Raw genomic sequence first — 17,585 nt, forward strand, 5'->3', positions numbered from 1 at the left:
ATGTTGCTCAAGGCAAAATCACAACTGCAAATCGTGCAATGAGCGTAGCCTGGCTTTTTGTCGATGCGCTTTAACCATGACTTGAAATCCGATTCAGTGAGTCACACATCCTGAAAAGTCGTCATCACACAATCTAGGTCGACAAAGAGTATACAAACAAATTTAAATGTTATTTTCCAAGTGTTTGGCCATAACAGAAACAGAACCAGCAGAATTACCTTTAGCACTACTTGATTCTCAAATCGGTTCCTATGTTAGTGACACGTAGTACAACCAGCTTCTCGCTACTGTTGGAATCACCAATGATGCAGGAGAAACAATTCTGCAGATCAAAAAAAGGATAACAAACCATTTTCCGAGGCATTTTTACATTTAACAGACTTATTTAAATTGCCTTACATCAAACTTATTTATAAATCCACACGTCGTGCAGCATATCAGAATCAGTTTAAATCCTCAGCGTTTAGTACCGGTCGGAAATGAAACAAGTTTACGAAACATTTTGAAAATATTCAATTTGAAAGATAGAAATGGAGGACGCACCGCGATCGCGACTGAAAACTATATTCTGTAGCAAAGTCGATAAAATCAAGTCACGTCGAGAATGAAGCAAATATTCGCGATCTAAAGCGGACCCTACACGAGCAGAAATATTGATCAATATAAAATTTATTGATCAATATATTGAAAGTGTGAGGGCGTGTTGAATATATTGAAGTAAATATTGACGAAAATCAAAAAAGTTTGATTTTTTCGTCAATATTTCCCCTTCACGAGGGGAATGCAATAATCTTATTTGTGTGAATGTGAGTGTGATAATTGCTTGCTAGTATGTGTGTAGTGAGCTTTTTGCGCTAAATATTTTGAATGGTAAAATGGCGTCGTGTCGGTTTTTCCATTAACTTGCTTCATTTGTACGCGTGCTGATAGAAAATAAAAGATATGGATATCGAAAATTTCAATGAAAGTGATGACGAGTTATTGGATTCAAAAACTGTTTCAAAGGAGGAAGCACTTCGCACATTTGTCGAGGTTTACGAGTCTCTTCCTGTTCTATGGAACAGCAGCAATGATAAGTACCGAAACAAAGCGGCAAGAAATAAAGCTCTTGATAAACTGCTAATTACTTATAAGGTGTTGAAACCGGAAGCCACTCGAGCGGATGTGACAAAAAAGATTAATTCATTGAGGACAAATTTTCGGAAAGAATTAAAGAAAATTGTTGCACCCAAGCGATCGGGAGCTGGAGTAGATGATGTCTACCAACCAGAATCTTGGCTTTTCGAGGCACTGCAGTTCCTTCGTAGTACCGAACAGCCGGCATTAACAGAAAAAATAACTGTTGTAGGTGTATTAGCCAAAATTATTATAATCAATCTTTTATTATATTTTATTTATTTATGTTTATTTTACTATTCAATCAAACTGAATAGCAATCGTGTGCCGAAGCCAGAACAGTAACGCCAGAGCCCAGACCAGCTGGACAATCTCCAAAGCACTCAACTACATCTATAGTGGCAATTCCTCCGCCTGTAAAAAAAAAGCGAGTTGTTGGCCCAATCAGCAAACAAAACGAGCTTTTGGCTAAGGCCTGCAAATTCTTGGAGCAGGATGTGCAGGTACACGAAGTAACTCCTGCAATTGCAAAAGTTTGGGGAGAAAAGTTGCTGATGCTGGAAGAAAAACAGCGTATCTTTGCTGAAAAAGCAATAAATGATGTGCTATATGAGGCAACACTCGGGAATTTGACCAATGGTTGCGTAAAGATTACTGTGTCAGAACAGTTCCATGCATCGACCAGTAACATTCGACATGCACAAGGATCAAGTACTCCAAAGTCATTCCAAAGCAATAACTTTAATCCTCATCAACAATCGCATAACTCTTCAAACGCCCAGGAAAGTGATATCAGCGAGGACTTTTATAATCCAATTGAGTTTCATCCTGACATGAGTCCAGAAACAGGATCAAGACCAGATTATGATCATTCAAGCTCAACTTCAGATTCAAAAATTTGTATACCCCTAGTCTTGAAGACACTACATCAAATATAATGAAGCCGGGAACACCACTGCACACAACCACAACATCCATTATTAAAACACCGGTATCAGAGAGGTTTATGTGAATTGGGATCACCAGAAGATACAACATTTAAAGCCGCTGCATCTGGAACTGGTTTGCCGGTGGTTTCTGATGCAACAGATAACGAAATTGTAACACCTATCGTAGATACAGCAACCAATCCAGGAAACAACATGCTAGGGAACATGCTGTACAGCTTCAATCCATCTTTGGAAACAGGTCCTTTTTATTTTATTATTCCAGCTGCGAACAGCACGGAAGAACAATCAGTCTCTACTAATACTTCACTAGCTTCATATTTCGTAAACTACAAAGATATTTGAGTTTAACATTTACTATTTCATTCTCATTTTTTAATAAATCTGTTTCATTACACTACATTGTATTACGTTCAATTACAATGAACAAAATATGTTTGCACCTTTATTTTACACTGAACTGGATTTCTCATTATGCGATCATAATATCTATCAATATAATATATATCGACTATTCTTTTGCTTTTCTACGCGAATTGTTTACGGCAAAAGTCGAGTAACACCGGAAACAGCCTTGATAACAGCTCATAATTTAAAAAAATAAAACCTCAATTCCATTCCTATCGACGGTTCTAATCAACTAAATTGTATAGTACAATGTACACGATCCGCAGTCTTCCATTTCCGATATAGTAGTACATCAACGTGCACGATTGCGCATACAAGAAATGCATTTATCTTTATCTGGTGGAACGGTTACGTTACGTTGACGGAAAATGATGTATCGTGTGTACGTAATTATCTCTTTTGACGTTCTATGCCCCCAGTAAAGTTCAGCCGGAAATGAGCCGTAATACTGGCTGGCTCCAATTAGTATTCCGGCTCCAGTGACGCAACCGATTTTAACAAGAATCGGTGGTGTTACGGAAGCCGGAATACTAACTAGAACCAGCCAGCATTTCGGCTAATTTTCCGGCTGAACTTTACTGGGGCTGCGTGGGCTGGTCCCAGCTCTATTGTCCGAAACAGTCGATTCGGTGACAGTGGAGAAGGTGAATAGAGCAAAACAAGCAAAACGTTCAACTTCTTTCAATCTTATATTTTTTCTGTATTCTAGAAATTTGCTTGCCGACGATGACAACAATCTATTGATGGTATCGATTTGTAAATTGTGATTGTTTCTTAATAATAATTATTGATTCATTTTGAATGTTTCAGATGATGTTAATGACACCAGATACTTTCTGCATCAAATTGATTACCTGGTAAATATTGGTATCGTGAAAACTAACAAACGTCATGGAATCCTTCGCATAGATCTTTGTTCAATCTCGCCACAATAAATCCCACGTTGGTGTCAATTACTCCTGAAGCACCGAATATTACCACTCAGGATGATTCTATCGATACCGACGCCCCGCGGTCTTTTTATAATTTTCAGGACCGCATCTAAAGCATGTTACATTCATTTTCGAATTACGATACCTCGCAGTATGATATCACCATAGTTGGACAAGTGAAAAGTCGTCTAACGGTTATTATCATTAGCATCCACCTGAACGGTAAATGGTCCGTTTAAACTGTAAATATATGTATGTATTTTATAAGTTATTTATGCTAGGTATTGTACAAACTGTAGACGTATCCCATTTTCAGTGACAGCCGTAAACCTTCGATTCCAATCATCTAACAGTGAGTACTATGGTACAAGTACTTGACTGGTAAGGAAGTATGCCTTGGAATTATACACCCAACCGACTTCGATTTCCAACTAATCAGTGTGCAGTTACCAGGTTATTGTATGCACCAGCCGCCCACCATTGCATCTTGTGGTTCTGAGTTTGACAAAGACAGCGTCGCATCAAGCTTATCGATATGCAGGATAGAATCAATACGATGCTCGTGTCATCAATTAGTCCAAAAGTAAATAACCATATCGAACTGTTGCATATACATTCATATAATTCAATCCTTTTTTGCACGGTATGCTAGGAACAAATTCTAAAAGTACACGCATACCACCCATAGGCTGGCGACAAGTATTCTTCGATTACGGTCGCATTCGTCGTGCTACGGTTCTGGTGTAGCCAATACCAGCAAATCATCCAGATGCTTAGTATGCCGCAAATGTATAAAAACCACACCATATCTTTCGATACCGGAGAAGACACATGAAAAATGAAAAAGCGTAACTATACGCAGTTATTATTGAAAGTCCTCTAACATTTCTGTGGGTTGGACAATGGACATTGGCATTTGCTACTAACCGAGCTACATGCACATTCATTTGAATGTTACAAACACCAGCGTTCCGCACTACTGAGTTTAAATTTATCAAGGGAAACAACTGACACGTATAGATAAAAAAAGAAAATATATTTCCTTTTCTTTTTATTGGAAAAGAACAACCAAACCAAGAAAAATAAGACGAGTACAAAAAACATTATTTATAAAAAAAATTACAACTCATGGAATAATAATAAATTTAATATTGCGAATCTTTTCTTAAATCCACATTGCGACTTTTCAGCCATGCCGTGCGTTGAATTACGCGCCCATCTAATATGCATCAGTGCGAGTGAGAAAACGTTTTGACGTTTGTTTTTGTTTCGATCGCACTCGAGTGTTTCGTACATAGCAACAACTCGGAGAAATGCTATATTATCTCGAGATAGACAATATCATGACAATCACTACACCGTCGCAACATGAATCTAAAAACAAAACGTCATGCTCGATTGGATCCGGCATTTGACATAATATTCAATTTAATCCATTTAGTGTTTCCGCCCAACTAGGAATATAGAAACTATACTAATTCTTTATTATTGTTTTCGGTGTCCTCCAGAAAATATGAGAAGCGATTTTTTCAGCTTCAAGACATTTTTTGTGGAATCGGTCTGGTTTCTGGCAGAATTCTGCCTCAAAATCAGAAATCGATTCAAAGTTCTGGTAAATATGTGTGGATATATTCGTTCTGATAAGTTCAATTATTTATGTTGTTGGTAATGCATATACATTTTAATTCAGCAAATTTAATATACTTCATTGATGGGAAATTTTTTCTTGTTGTGATGATTATAACCTACAGAATATTAATTAGTTTTCCTTCGTTGTTAAAATAATGACACAACCGTTCACGAATATCCTTGGCGGCAGTGGTACTGTTTCGGTGTAACGAACTTTTCAGGTTTTTAAGAGTGTTGCAAACGACTTGGGGTCTTTCATTCATTTGGTAGGAAGCATGGTTTGTCTCTCTTGATAAAAAATTGTGTAAATAACAGCAAGCCGTAACAATAGTAGTTGCTTTAACAGGACTTAACAGTATTGGTTTTTGAAATACTCCAAATCTACTATTTAGTATACCAAACGCGTTTTCAACAGGTGCTCTAGCTCGAGATAATCGTTTGTTGTACTCGTGGCGCTCATCATTTAATATCTTTTGTGGGAAGGGTTTCATCATATTAACATTCAGAGCGAATGCCTCGTCTGCCACAAAAACATATGGAAATTTTTCATCAGTGTTAGGCAGGGGTGCGGGTTCTGGAAGCATCAGTCTGTTTCTTTCCAGGAGCTCGCCAAATTTCGAGTAAAACAACACACCTCCATCAGACACTCGACCATTGATTCCAACGTCGATCATTATAAATTCTTTGTTGGAATTCACCACGGCCAGCAGGACGATACTATAGAACCCTTTATAGTTGAAATAAAGTGACCCCGTGTGAGGTGGTTTTTGGATGGCTACGTGTTTACCATCGATTGCACCGACACAATTGTTGAAGTTGTATCTACTGCCACAACCAGCTGCTACATCCATCCATTCTTCAGATGTTGTTGGAAACTGAAAACATTCGAAACAAATGTTGCTCAATTGTTTGATGCATTAATAAATTGTTTCAGCGTACCTTTATATAATCTTTCAGCACATAAGCCAATACTTCACATGTTTCTAGAACGGCGTTGCTTATCGAGACTGGCGACATTATTGCCGAGAATTTCAGATCCTCAAAACTTCTTCCGGTTGCCAAGTATCGTAGTGTTAATGCTAAACGCTCAGTTACTGATATGCACTTGCGCATTACTGTATCCTGTCGATGTAACCATGGGCTAACCAATGCAAGCAGTTTGTTGTATGTTTCCTCATTCATGCGGAAATAATTGCGGTAATCCTCGGCATCCGTTAAACTTATTTCTTTTAGCAATGTAACGTGTGATAGTCGCTCTCGTTTTTTCAACCAATCTTTTACCCAACAGCGTCGATTCAGAGTTTGGCTCCCTCCAAGGCCAATAAGTAAGGCCAAACAAACTTTTCTTCGACGATCCATTTTAACTTTCAAAACTTGTCTACGACAACGGCAACAGACGTTGCAAATAATATTGCTGGTTGATGAAAATATTGAAGCCCGTGTAGGGTTGAAAAATCTTGATGAAAATATTGAAGTTCAGAAATATTGAAGAGATTCTTGACAATAAATTTATTGACAATATTTTCGCTCGTGTAGGGTCCGCTTAACGCTGGAGGTTGACTGTCAGATGGCACGAGAGTGCAATGATGCTGTATTTATTTTCATCTGTCAAAATGCATCGTCAAAACGTAAAATTTTAATTTTTTGAACTCAATCAATATTCAAATTAAATGTTATTTCTTCTAATGAAAAGTAATTTTGATGAAAAAAATATGTTTTTTACCACTGAAAAATATATAGAATGTAAATTTATTGTACATCACTGAGAATTCGTTCTTCCAGTTTCAGTTTATACTAAAATTCGGAGATTGAAATCAGGATGGAAAACACGACAGTGGGCGAAAATCACGGAACCTTTTCCGAATCTAAAACAACTTACTCAACTTTAAAAATACAAAAATAACTCCGGATTTCGATTATTCGCAACAAATATCGATTTCTATTGCATGTTTTGGTATCAAACGAAAAAACGAATGTTTTCTTATCGCCTGTCGGCCTGTACTTCAAGTTTTTGTAAAACTGTTACGTTTATCCTAAAATAATTGAAATAGAACAACTATCCTACATAATCAACGCAAGAAAATACTTTCGTCATCATTCGGCTGGTATTGCACAGTTCACACCAAATCGAACTGCATAGTACGGAAGTGTGGTGAATCAAAAGAGAGATCAAAAGTGCAACTCCTTTGACCTGACAGATTTTTGACATTGAAAATCGAAAAAGTTAATTTTTTGTTGCTTTCATATCATGTTTGTTTTCTTTTGTTTGTTTTGTTTATTGGTCATTCACCCGATATCATTTCATTTGGCAACCGTGAAAAAAGTGTGATAGCAAAGTGCATCAAAAATCCAACTTTCAAAACAATAAATAATACCAATAATGAAATTTAGTTGGCGCATCAAGTGGATGAGTTTCACGTTTGAGAACCAATTGATTTTTCGTCCACCTGCATGATTATTGGCAATTTAACATCGGTAAGGCCTAAGAGAAGAGAAGACAATAGTGAATCTCTTTTATCGACTCTGTATAAGTGGAAGTCTACCCACCAACGATGCCAAATGTGATTTTACATATTGAAGACAAAAAACCTGGTATCCCTGCTACCCACTGAGAAACCCAAAAAATTATTTCAAAATCGTTCAACACGAGTCCAACGATGGACGTCTGTTGAACGGTTATTTGGACATCGTTGAACGTTGATCCAATGAACGTCCTTCATTGGATGATTTTGAAACCAACCGTTCTTAAACTGTTCGCAATGCTGTGGTGTTGTAAATCAGTTTCAAAATGACAAGCCGTCGAATAATTTGGATCTGTCAAAAATACTCCTAGAACACGGTCTTCCCAATGCGATGATTTGGCCATCTGTTCTAAATATTGTATCTTTGATTTTGTTATTGTTGTCACTTATTTTACATATTGTTTTTTCTGCTGTCAATCGTCACACATACTAATGAAAAATATTTGAAACTAATCAAGAAGATTTACCAGGTACCTGCTACGCCGCCATGTTTTGCAAGCCAAGATACGTCGTTTTAAGGTCGATCCACAATCAACGGAATCGATTCCATACGACACGGCTCATTGATGCTCGAATTCGTTTTATTATCGATGTATCATGGTGTAAAGTGTTTGTTTTACATCAACATAACGAAAACAGCACTTTTCTTCCATTTATTGTCCAATATTTTAGCTCGATGACAAACATCTAAAGATCGAGTCATGCCGTATCGTTTTTATCTAGAGTGGATCGAGCTTGCAGCAAAACGAGCAGAGCAATCAGAACTGTCAGTGGGGCCCATAATTTGTGTGCCAATCAATATAAACGGGATAGGGATGCCATATAAGTGAGATTTACAAAAAAATGTCTTCAAAATATAAAAAATGTCTCCATAGCATTTCAAATGTCTTCATATCTGGCATCGCTGCCATACATGTTCAATGACATATCGACGGAATTCCCATCATTACATCAATTACATTTGAATGCACATTGTCAATCCAACCTTTTTGCCTTTCTCATATAAAGAAAGGCTATGCAATCACTGTAAAAATCGACTTTTTAACCAAGGCCCGGAGGGCCGAATGTCATACACCATTCGATTCAGTTCGTCGAGATCGGCAAATGTCTGTGTGTGTGTATGTATCCTCCACTCCCACTCTACTAACCCCCCATTCCCTACATGTTCAAACCCATTCCACCAACCTTTCCAAATTATAATCACATGAAGATAACATTGAACTCATGCTTATTAAGCCAATTAAATATTATTCTTTTGCCTTTCCTATATAGAAAGGTTATGCAATTGCTCCAAAAACCGACTTTCTAACCGAGGCCCGGAGGGCCGAGTCTCATATAACATTCGACTCAATTCGCCGAGATCGCAAAATATCTGTGTGCATGTTTTTTTTTTTTTTTTTTGAGAGCAGTAAAAAAAATTTCAGAAAAACCCTGAGTGAGGAAAAATGTACAAAAACCCCATTATCAGGGAACGGGTTTGGGCTGCCATCACCCGACCCGCTAAAAACCACTGCTCTTGCCCAGAACCTGATTCCTCCCCGGCACTACCTTACGGCATTACTTCGGGAAGGGGTTTTTATGTGCATAGCACACACTCTAATTCAACTACTTACTAGTTCGTTTCTTCCGTAGGGTGACAGCCCCACTCCTCTACACACCACCAATTCTCTACCATCCACACAGACTGGCAAGCTCTGCATGGCAGTCGGAAAGCTGGCTGTGAGTCGAGGCTTAGTACTCCTCCCCTACGAGTACAGTCTGAGCGGCAAACTTCTGACTGTCTAATTCACCGAGCCCTGCGGCTCGCTTGTGCCGGTTAGCACCGCAACTCCCTTCTCGCACCATTCAACGCCGTTTACTCTTTGAGCACCAGACTTGTTCGCGAACTACTCGGTCTAGTCCCCGACGATGGACCTAGCCTACTCCGACGGAGAATTCCCCGGCGAGAGAAGTTCTCCCGAAACCGAGCCAACCAACCAGATGTCGAGGTCAGTTCGGCGATTCCGGTGGAGCAGAGCGTCCGGTTCGCTGATGCCCCGACGACCTGCGACTGGTGGTATTTCGTCGCGGTCTACTCAGTCTAGTCCCCGGCGGTGGATCTAGCTTACGCCGACGGAGAGTTCCCCGGCGAAGGAGGCTCCCCCGGTACCGATTCTTCTTTTGTTTTAGCACCACAATTTCATGAGCTCTTTGGCTTCCTCTCGTTCCGTTTCGCCCGATCTACTCGATCTAGTCCCCGGCGGTGGATCTAGCCTACTCAACGGGCCATACAGTAGGTGCTGAGGTCTATCCGGCGATTCCGGTTGGAGCGTAACTTCCGGTTCACCGGCGCCCCAACGACCCACTGCTAGCTCTGCGACGCGGTCTACTCGGTCCAATCCCCGGCGGTGGATATAGCCTACTCACGAGCTACCCGGAAGGATGTCGAGGTCGGTTCAGCGATTCCGGTGAAGCTTGACGTCCGGTTCCCAGGCGCCCCGACGACCCAACTCGGTGCTACATCACGCACTACTCAACTGGTCCCCGGCGGTGGACCTAGTCTACACAGTTGGAGAGTTCCCCGGCGGCGGAATTTCTCTCGAAACCCGATTTGCGGTTTCTTGTTGGTCTCTACGCCACTTCCTCTGCAACTCGGAGAGTATGCTCGAGACCACTCTGTTGACAGCGTCCCAGGTATGTTCGTCACGGCACATCTCTTCGACGATATTGTCCGCTGTCATACCAGGTATACCCCTACGAACTTCTTCGAATCTAGGGCATTCGAAGACCACGTGTTCCGGTGTCTCCTGCACGGTCGCACAACCCGGGCAAAGGGGTGACGAAGCATGTCCAAACCGATGCAAGTACTTCCGGAAGCATCCGTGCCCGGACAAAAACTGCGTCAAATGGAAGTTCACCTCTCCATGCTTCCTATGTACCCAGGTCGATACATTTGGGATGAGTCGGTGGGTCCACCTTCCTTTCTCCGCGTTGTCCCACTCCTGTTGCCATTTAGCCAACGAGTCCGCTCGAACCTGTCTCCTGGCGTTACGTACATTTCTCCGCTGATAGCATTCCACGTCCTCCGCCAGGGTAATGCAGATGGGGATCATCCCGGCGATAACGCATACTGCCTCCGACGATATTGTTCTGTAGGCACTCGCGACTCGTACGGCCATCAGTCGGAATGTCCTGTTTAGCTTTTCACGGTTCCGCTTGGTTTTCAGCGCAGCACTCCAGGCAGGAACCCCATATCGGAGTATCGATGACGAAACAGTAGATAGCAGACGTCTCGTGCTGCTTCTCGGACCGCCGACGTTTGGCATGATTCTCGCTATTGCGTTCGTTGCCTTCGCCGACTTTTCACAGGCGTAATCAACGTGGTTGTTGAAGCTCAACCGGTCGTCGATTATAACTCCCAATTGCTTCAATGCACGTTTCGATGCAATCACGTGCCCTCCGACGTCGATCTGCATCCGTTGGACCGATCTGCAGTTACTGACCAACAACACCTCCGTCTTGTGGTGAGCTATTTGCAGCTTGACCCCGTTCATCCAGCTCTCGATCGCGTCTATTGTCTCCGTCACCGACACCTCCACTTCTTCAAGTGTCTCACCCATCACCGCTAGTGACACGTCGTCCGCGAAACCTACGATTTTCACTTTCCTAGGCAGCTGCAGCGTTAACACCCCATCGTACATCCCGTTCCAAAGGGTTGGACCGAGAATGGAGCCCTGAGGAACGCCCGCTGTGACACGCAATGACTTCTGTCCTTCGCTCGTCTCGTACAGTAGCACTCTGCTCTGAAAGTAACTCTTCAGGATCTGGCACAGATAGTCGGGAACCCTCATTCTATGCAGCGCTGCAGCGATGGCTTCCCAGTTGGCACTGTTGAACGCGTTCTTCACATCTATCGTGACCACAGCGCAGTATCGATCTCCTCTTCGCTTCTGTTTAGATGACTTCTCGGCACTCTCGAGCACTATCCGAATTGCATCCACTGTCGATGCTCCTTTGCGGAAACCAAACTGCATCTTGGACAGTCCGCGCTCACCTTCCGTGAATTTCGTCAACCTGTTAAGAATGATCCTTTCCAGGAGTTTTCCGAGTGTATCCAGCAGGCATATGGGTCTGTACGAGGTCGGGTCGCCAGGTGGCTTCCCTGGCTTCGGCAGCAACACCAGCTTCTGGACCTTCCACATTTCGGGGAAGTTGCCTTCATTTAGGCACTTCTGCATCACTATCCTGAACATGTCCGGATATGCCAGGATCGCAGCTTTCAGTACCACGTTTGGTATTCCATCCGGACCAGGGGCTTCCTTTGGTTTTAGGCGCTTCGATGCTTCTACTAGCTCGTCGTTAGTCACTTGCCGATCCATGTTTGTTCCTTCTTCCTCGCCGTGCGGTGACGGTGGCCATATAGTTGGATCGTGCTTCGGGAAAAGACCCTCGACGATTATCTTCAGCTTGCTCGGACACATTTCGGCTGGCGTCGTCGGACCCTTCATTTTCGCCATCACGACTCGGTATGCGTCACCCCAGGGATTGGCGTATACTTCTCGGCATAGCTCCTTGTGGCACTCTGACTTTCTAAGTCTGATCTCCCGTTTTAGAGCGGCCCTAGCTTCCCGAAACGATGCCTTATGCTCTTCTCTATCTGGTTCCGACCTTGCTCTTTGGGCCCGCCTTCTGGCTCTGAGACAAGCAGCGCGTAACGTACTAAGCGTTTCGTTCCACCAGTAAGCTGGACGCCGTTTGTTGCGTGGTTCAAGTTTTCGCGGCATTGTGGCGTCACAAGCCGCCACAATCCTTCTTGTTAGGTCAGCCGCATTCACGTTCTCGGTCCCGCCGTTCGGCCGAAGTGCCTCAACAAAGAGGTCTTTGTTGAAGGCTTTCGTCTTCCACTTTCGTTCGCCGGTCACCCTTCTCTGTACTGCCGCGGGGTTCCGTTGGCCGATACGGTAGCGAATCTCCTGGTGGTCACTATGCGTATACGTTTCGCATACTCTCCAATCCATGTTCGCCGTCAATGAGGGACTACAGAATGTGACGTCTATGATGGACTCCCTCCCGTCTCTCCGAAATGTACTAACAGAGCCTTCATTGCACAATCGTACGTCTAACTTCGCTAGAGCTTCCTGCAGGATACACCCTCTTGTGTTGGTTACTCTACTGCCCCATTCCACAGCCCAGGCGTTGAAGTCACCACCAATGACTACCGGTTTCCGATCGATCAACTGCTCGGTTAACTGCTCCAGCATTAGGCTGAACTGCTCTACTGTCCACCTTGGGGGAGAGTAACAGCTACATACGAAGATGCCGTTGATTTTGGCTATCACGAAACCCTCATAGGAACGTTCTACCACTTCTTGGATAGGGAATCTTCCCATTGCTTGTATCGCTGCGGTTCCTGATCTATCCGCCACCCAGTTACCGTTATTAGGGGCGACTTGATAAGGCTCTGCGATCAAAGCGACATCGCACATAGTTTCTGTCGTAGACTGCCACAACAGTTGCTGTGCGGTATCACAGTGATTCAGGTTTACAACATTGAACTCATGCTTATTAAGCCAATTAAATATTATTCTTTTGCCTTTCCTATATAGAAAGGTTATGCAATTGCTCCAAAAACCGACTTTCTAACCGAGGCCCGGAGGGCCGAGTCTCATATAACATTCGACTCAATTCGCCGAGATCGCAAAATATCTGTGTGTATGTATGTATGTATGTATGTATGTATGTATGTATGTATGTATGTATGTGTGTGTATGTGCGGATTTGTTAACAAAATGTACACATCGGTTTCTCGGAGATGTCTGAACCGATTTTTACAAACTAAGATTCAAATGAAAGGTATGATATTCCCATAGGTTGCTATTGAATTTCATTTTCAACCGACATCTTGTTCCGGATTACGAGTTGAAGAGTATGGTTAAAAAAACAAAATTTGTTGATTTGTCCACATCGGTTTCTCGGAATTTTCTGAACCTATTTTGACAAACTTAATTTTAAATGAAAGGTCCATCAGCTGCTATTGAATTTTGTGTGGATCCGAGTTCTGGTTCCTGAATTACAGAGTGATACGTATGATCACGCAGCAAATCCCGATTCTAACGAATTCTGCGATGAATGTAAAAAGGTGAAATTTTTTCCAAAATGTACACAACTGTTGAATTTGTAAATCTAGGTCCCCAACAGTCATTCAAAGGCTCTTTGGTCACACTGGCCACCATCGACGGATCCTGAAGTATCCAAATTCAAAATAACGGTTATATTGGTTTCTCGAAAATGGCTAGACCGATTTGATCAACTTAGTCTCAAATGAAAGGTGTTGCGTCCCCGGAAACTGATATTAAATTCCATCGCCATCCGACTTCCGGCTCCGGAGTTACGGGTTGTGGAGTGCGATCACATAGAAAACTCCGATCCAAACCGATACCGCGATGAATGCGAAAAGGTGCTCTTATATATACTTACCAAGTGTAATAAGAATGAAAGACATTTCCATAATGTTATATTGTACGAACCAGCTATTATATCATAGTTTGGAGAAATGAGAAAGGCACAATTGCACCTCTAGGTGGATTAAAAGAGGTTTTTCCATTATACGTTCAATACTTTTGTCAATACTCTCTATTGTTGACAAAAATATTAAACATATAAGGGCTATTGAAACATTGTTCTAGTCCTGTTAAGTTTAATCGGAAAATGAGCCGGAATGCTTACTGGTTCTAGTTAGAATCGGTTGGGTCATTGGAGCCGGAATACTACTAGCCAGAATTCCAGCTCATTTCCGGTTGAACGTTACTGGTAGCCTACCCACCGTAACTTGCCATTTACTGTCAAAATAGTAGTAGTGTGCTATTTGCCATTTTCTCTGCTTGGGCAGAATGATAACTCGCTCTAATATTTCCTTTAGCAAACAAATTGTCTGTATATAGAAGTGTGCTAGTCTGCAGTTTTCGAATATAAGTGTTTTCTTGGCATAGAAGAGGCAATTGGCAGCAATAGCTTTAAAAAAGGCTCGGTTCTCCGGGCTTCGATTAGCCAAATATAAATTCTGAGCGATTTTATCACGTCTATGAGAAAAACAGTACATCTGGCATTAAAATGAAATACAAATTCATAAACTAATGTGCTCAGTTGACTGTTTTGGATTTTTAAATAATGCTTTGTTAAAAAACCTGAGTTGTTTGAAAATTTTAGGAATCCAAGCCAAATAACTGCTTTGAGAATCAACGAATATAAAGATTTGGGTAAAGCATTCGAGGGATATTCCTTAAAATAATTAAAAACTGGTAAACTGTTGAATTTGATATTGTTTTAGCAGGCCGGTAACAGAAATTGAGCAACAATACGATTCGTCTCAAGGGCGCCGAAGGATTTGCAAACGTTACTTCCGAGTTATTACCTGAAATTTTTTGATGCCAAAGATTGGTTTCAACGAGATTGGTTTCCCTTTGGAATTCAACTAATTTGTTTTGCTATTTTCAAATCGAAGTGTGAACACTTTGAAGAAGTGTTTTTTTCGGTAAGGGACACATGTGTGATCGATTGTTGCCAATTTATTTGTAAAAGTTGGTTTTCCCTGATTTGGATAAAAATTCCCCGAAAATTCCAGGGTTTTCCAGGTAAAATTATATTCCCTGAAATTCCCTGATTTTCCAGTTTTTGTCCTGGAATCGCCACCCTGCCATATGATTTATTAGAAAAAAAAAATCCCTATTCGACGCAATTATTGATTAGACATTTTTCATCAATGAACTCCCTTGAATTGACACAGCTCTACTGATCACCCTCCCACAAAAACTCGCACAAGCAGAATGAACCTATACTCACTCCGTAACGGTGGAAATTTGTCCAATTCCACTGTGATGTAAAATACTCTGAGCGATCGCCAGAATAACCACGTAACATCGCTCGAGCATCGCTTCCGTAACGATTTTAAAGTTGAACATCTCGAACGGACTCTGCCGGTAGGTCCATTCCGCCATCTGCGGTGAACTGATGACATCCCTAAGCCGCTCGTAAATCACACCCCAGTACGATTCCGGCAGAGCCGCCATCATTAACCCGATCGTATTGATCCAATTGTGCACACTCTGGAAGGGTATCACCGGGTATCCCTTAACGACCACGTCAATGAGACTATTGGCTACCGACTGGGGCCCAACCGGAAGACCCAACAATTCCACACAGCTCACGTGAAGTGCGTGGGCCGGAGGGTTGGGAAATTCGTTGAAACGCCAGTCAGTTCCCGGAAATACATTGTTACCGTCTATCGCTGTGACAGGAAAATTGTTAGTTAAGGAAAATATCTATTCAAATGGGAATCAAAGCTGGTGACAAAATGTCGATTTTAAAAAAGGATACTATCTTGCATTCGACGAACTAAATGAATGTAATAGGTTAGCTCCGGTATCCAGGTGATGGTTTCATCTTTTTTAAGCATGTACGACTGATACTGCTCCGTCAGAGCCCAATTATCCGGGCGAACGTCTTTCAGTGAACCAATGACTGTTCCAACCTGTGAAGGGAAATAAAATGTTAGAATCTAACGGCGAGAGAAAGTAAAATTTCTCACCAATCGCTTTTTCAGTTGTGGCCTATCCCGCAGCCTTCGTTCGTAGTAGTGCAACGTATTGTACAAGTACGTAATCGGTCTATCATGGAACTTATACAGCGATCCTAAATGATCCAGAAAAACGTCCAGCGTCTTGCTCATACTGGGTGGTACCTCCAAGTACCGATGAATTGTGATATCCAAAACGGGCAGGAACCTCAAACAAACATTACCGAAGTACACCGGCAGCGACGGATGAGAAACCGATTCGTCCGGGGCAAACTTTTCCGGAAATTTCTGATGGAAGGCCAGATGTCGTTCGTGCCAGTTGTTTTGCTTCCAATGTTCCGGCGAGTTGATACTAACAAACTCCTGCAGGCGACTTCTGAACTCCGTCGTTTTCAGCAACAAGAGCTGTATGATGCAGAAACTCACCTGCGCTTCGTTGCCGTCGAGGGTGCGCAAGGTAAGACAAAGCACCAGCCGGTCAATGGTGATTATGTTGTACTTCCAAATCATGTCGTTGATCGTGTCGACGCATTTGTTCACGTGGGCACTCGCGCCCGCATTGGCTACCTCGAACACGAGATAGTCACACAATTTACGCAGATGCGCAGACAGAGCACGGGCACCAATACGTTCCAAAATTCTGTAAGTTGAAAAAGTAGTGGTTAATAGGAACGGGAGAAAAGTCTATTCCATTTTTTTCAACGAAACTTACTTATAGGACATCGGGTTAATCGTACTCGTCTCCACAATCATCTTAAACAGCAAACACAGAAACAGTGGCTGTGTACCGGCCGTGGCAAATGTTCCGATCATGTCATTCTCATTCGACATCGAAGCCCATTTGCGGTACTCCTCGTCCACCGATTTCTTCAGCTGTTGTTTGTTCTCCTTGGGGATGCTGTGCTGCATATAGAAATCATTCAACACCTGCGGGAAGCACTGCAGCGTGTGGTGTGACCAGGAATGGGGTGTATTTTGAAGAATACTAGCCAGTAGATCCTTACACCATGTGCTGGATTGTGAATCGTTTCCGGTGCCAGTGATTTGCATCGAACGAGCTAACGTGAGGATAAGAGCACGGTTCAGTTCTTCACTTTCGGCTGAGACAATATTTCCAGGGGTTTTCGGTTCGTTCACGTAGCGGGATAGTTGCGCTTGGACTTCGACCGAGCCGAGACCGGTAATCAAACGGAGCGCGGTAGATTCAACGCTAAAATTCGAACACATTCATGAACTGGTTTTTTTTTTTTGCCGGATGGATAAACTCACCAAGAGTGCAGCTGCATCTGATTGGTATGAGGGACAGAAGCTAGAGAATGCAGGTGAGACAACAGTTGCACCCGGTAGTGCGGTTGAATGTGATGCATACGATAGGAGAACATCTCCAGTAAGGTATACAGAATTCCCCATGCATGGAATTTAAATACTTGCGGAAGTAGTTGACCTGAAATAATTTAATTAAATTATCAACTTCTTAAAC

The 17,585-nt window shown here is 42.3% G+C and overlaps 1 protein-coding gene across 4 annotated transcripts in view; it reads right to left on the reverse strand.

The window, feature by feature from the left end:
* The window catches only part of LOC131693102 (mediator of RNA polymerase II transcription subunit 23), a 161,961-nt gene that overhangs the window by 142,327 nt on the left and 2,049 nt on the right, over positions 1 to 17,585 (reverse strand). For all 4 annotated transcript variants that reach the window (XM_058980652.1, XM_058980651.1, XM_058980649.1 and 1 more), the window contains exons 4-8: positions 17,375 to 17,549; positions 16,818 to 17,315; positions 16,118 to 16,745; positions 15,907 to 16,060; positions 15,373 to 15,817 (exon numbers count right to left, since the gene is read on the reverse strand). In XM_058980652.1, the coding sequence (XP_058836635.1) occupies positions 15,373 to 15,817; positions 15,907 to 16,060; positions 16,118 to 16,745; positions 16,818 to 17,315; positions 17,375 to 17,549 (1,900 nt within the window). The remainder of the gene's footprint in view (positions 1 to 15,372; positions 15,818 to 15,906; positions 16,061 to 16,117; positions 16,746 to 16,817; positions 17,316 to 17,374; positions 17,550 to 17,585) is intronic.

Source organism: Topomyia yanbarensis, chromosome 3 (genome assembly GCF_030247195.1).
Source record: "Topomyia yanbarensis strain Yona2022 chromosome 3, ASM3024719v1, whole genome shotgun sequence".
Lineage (NCBI taxonomy): Eukaryota > Metazoa > Arthropoda > Insecta > Diptera > Culicidae > Topomyia > Topomyia yanbarensis.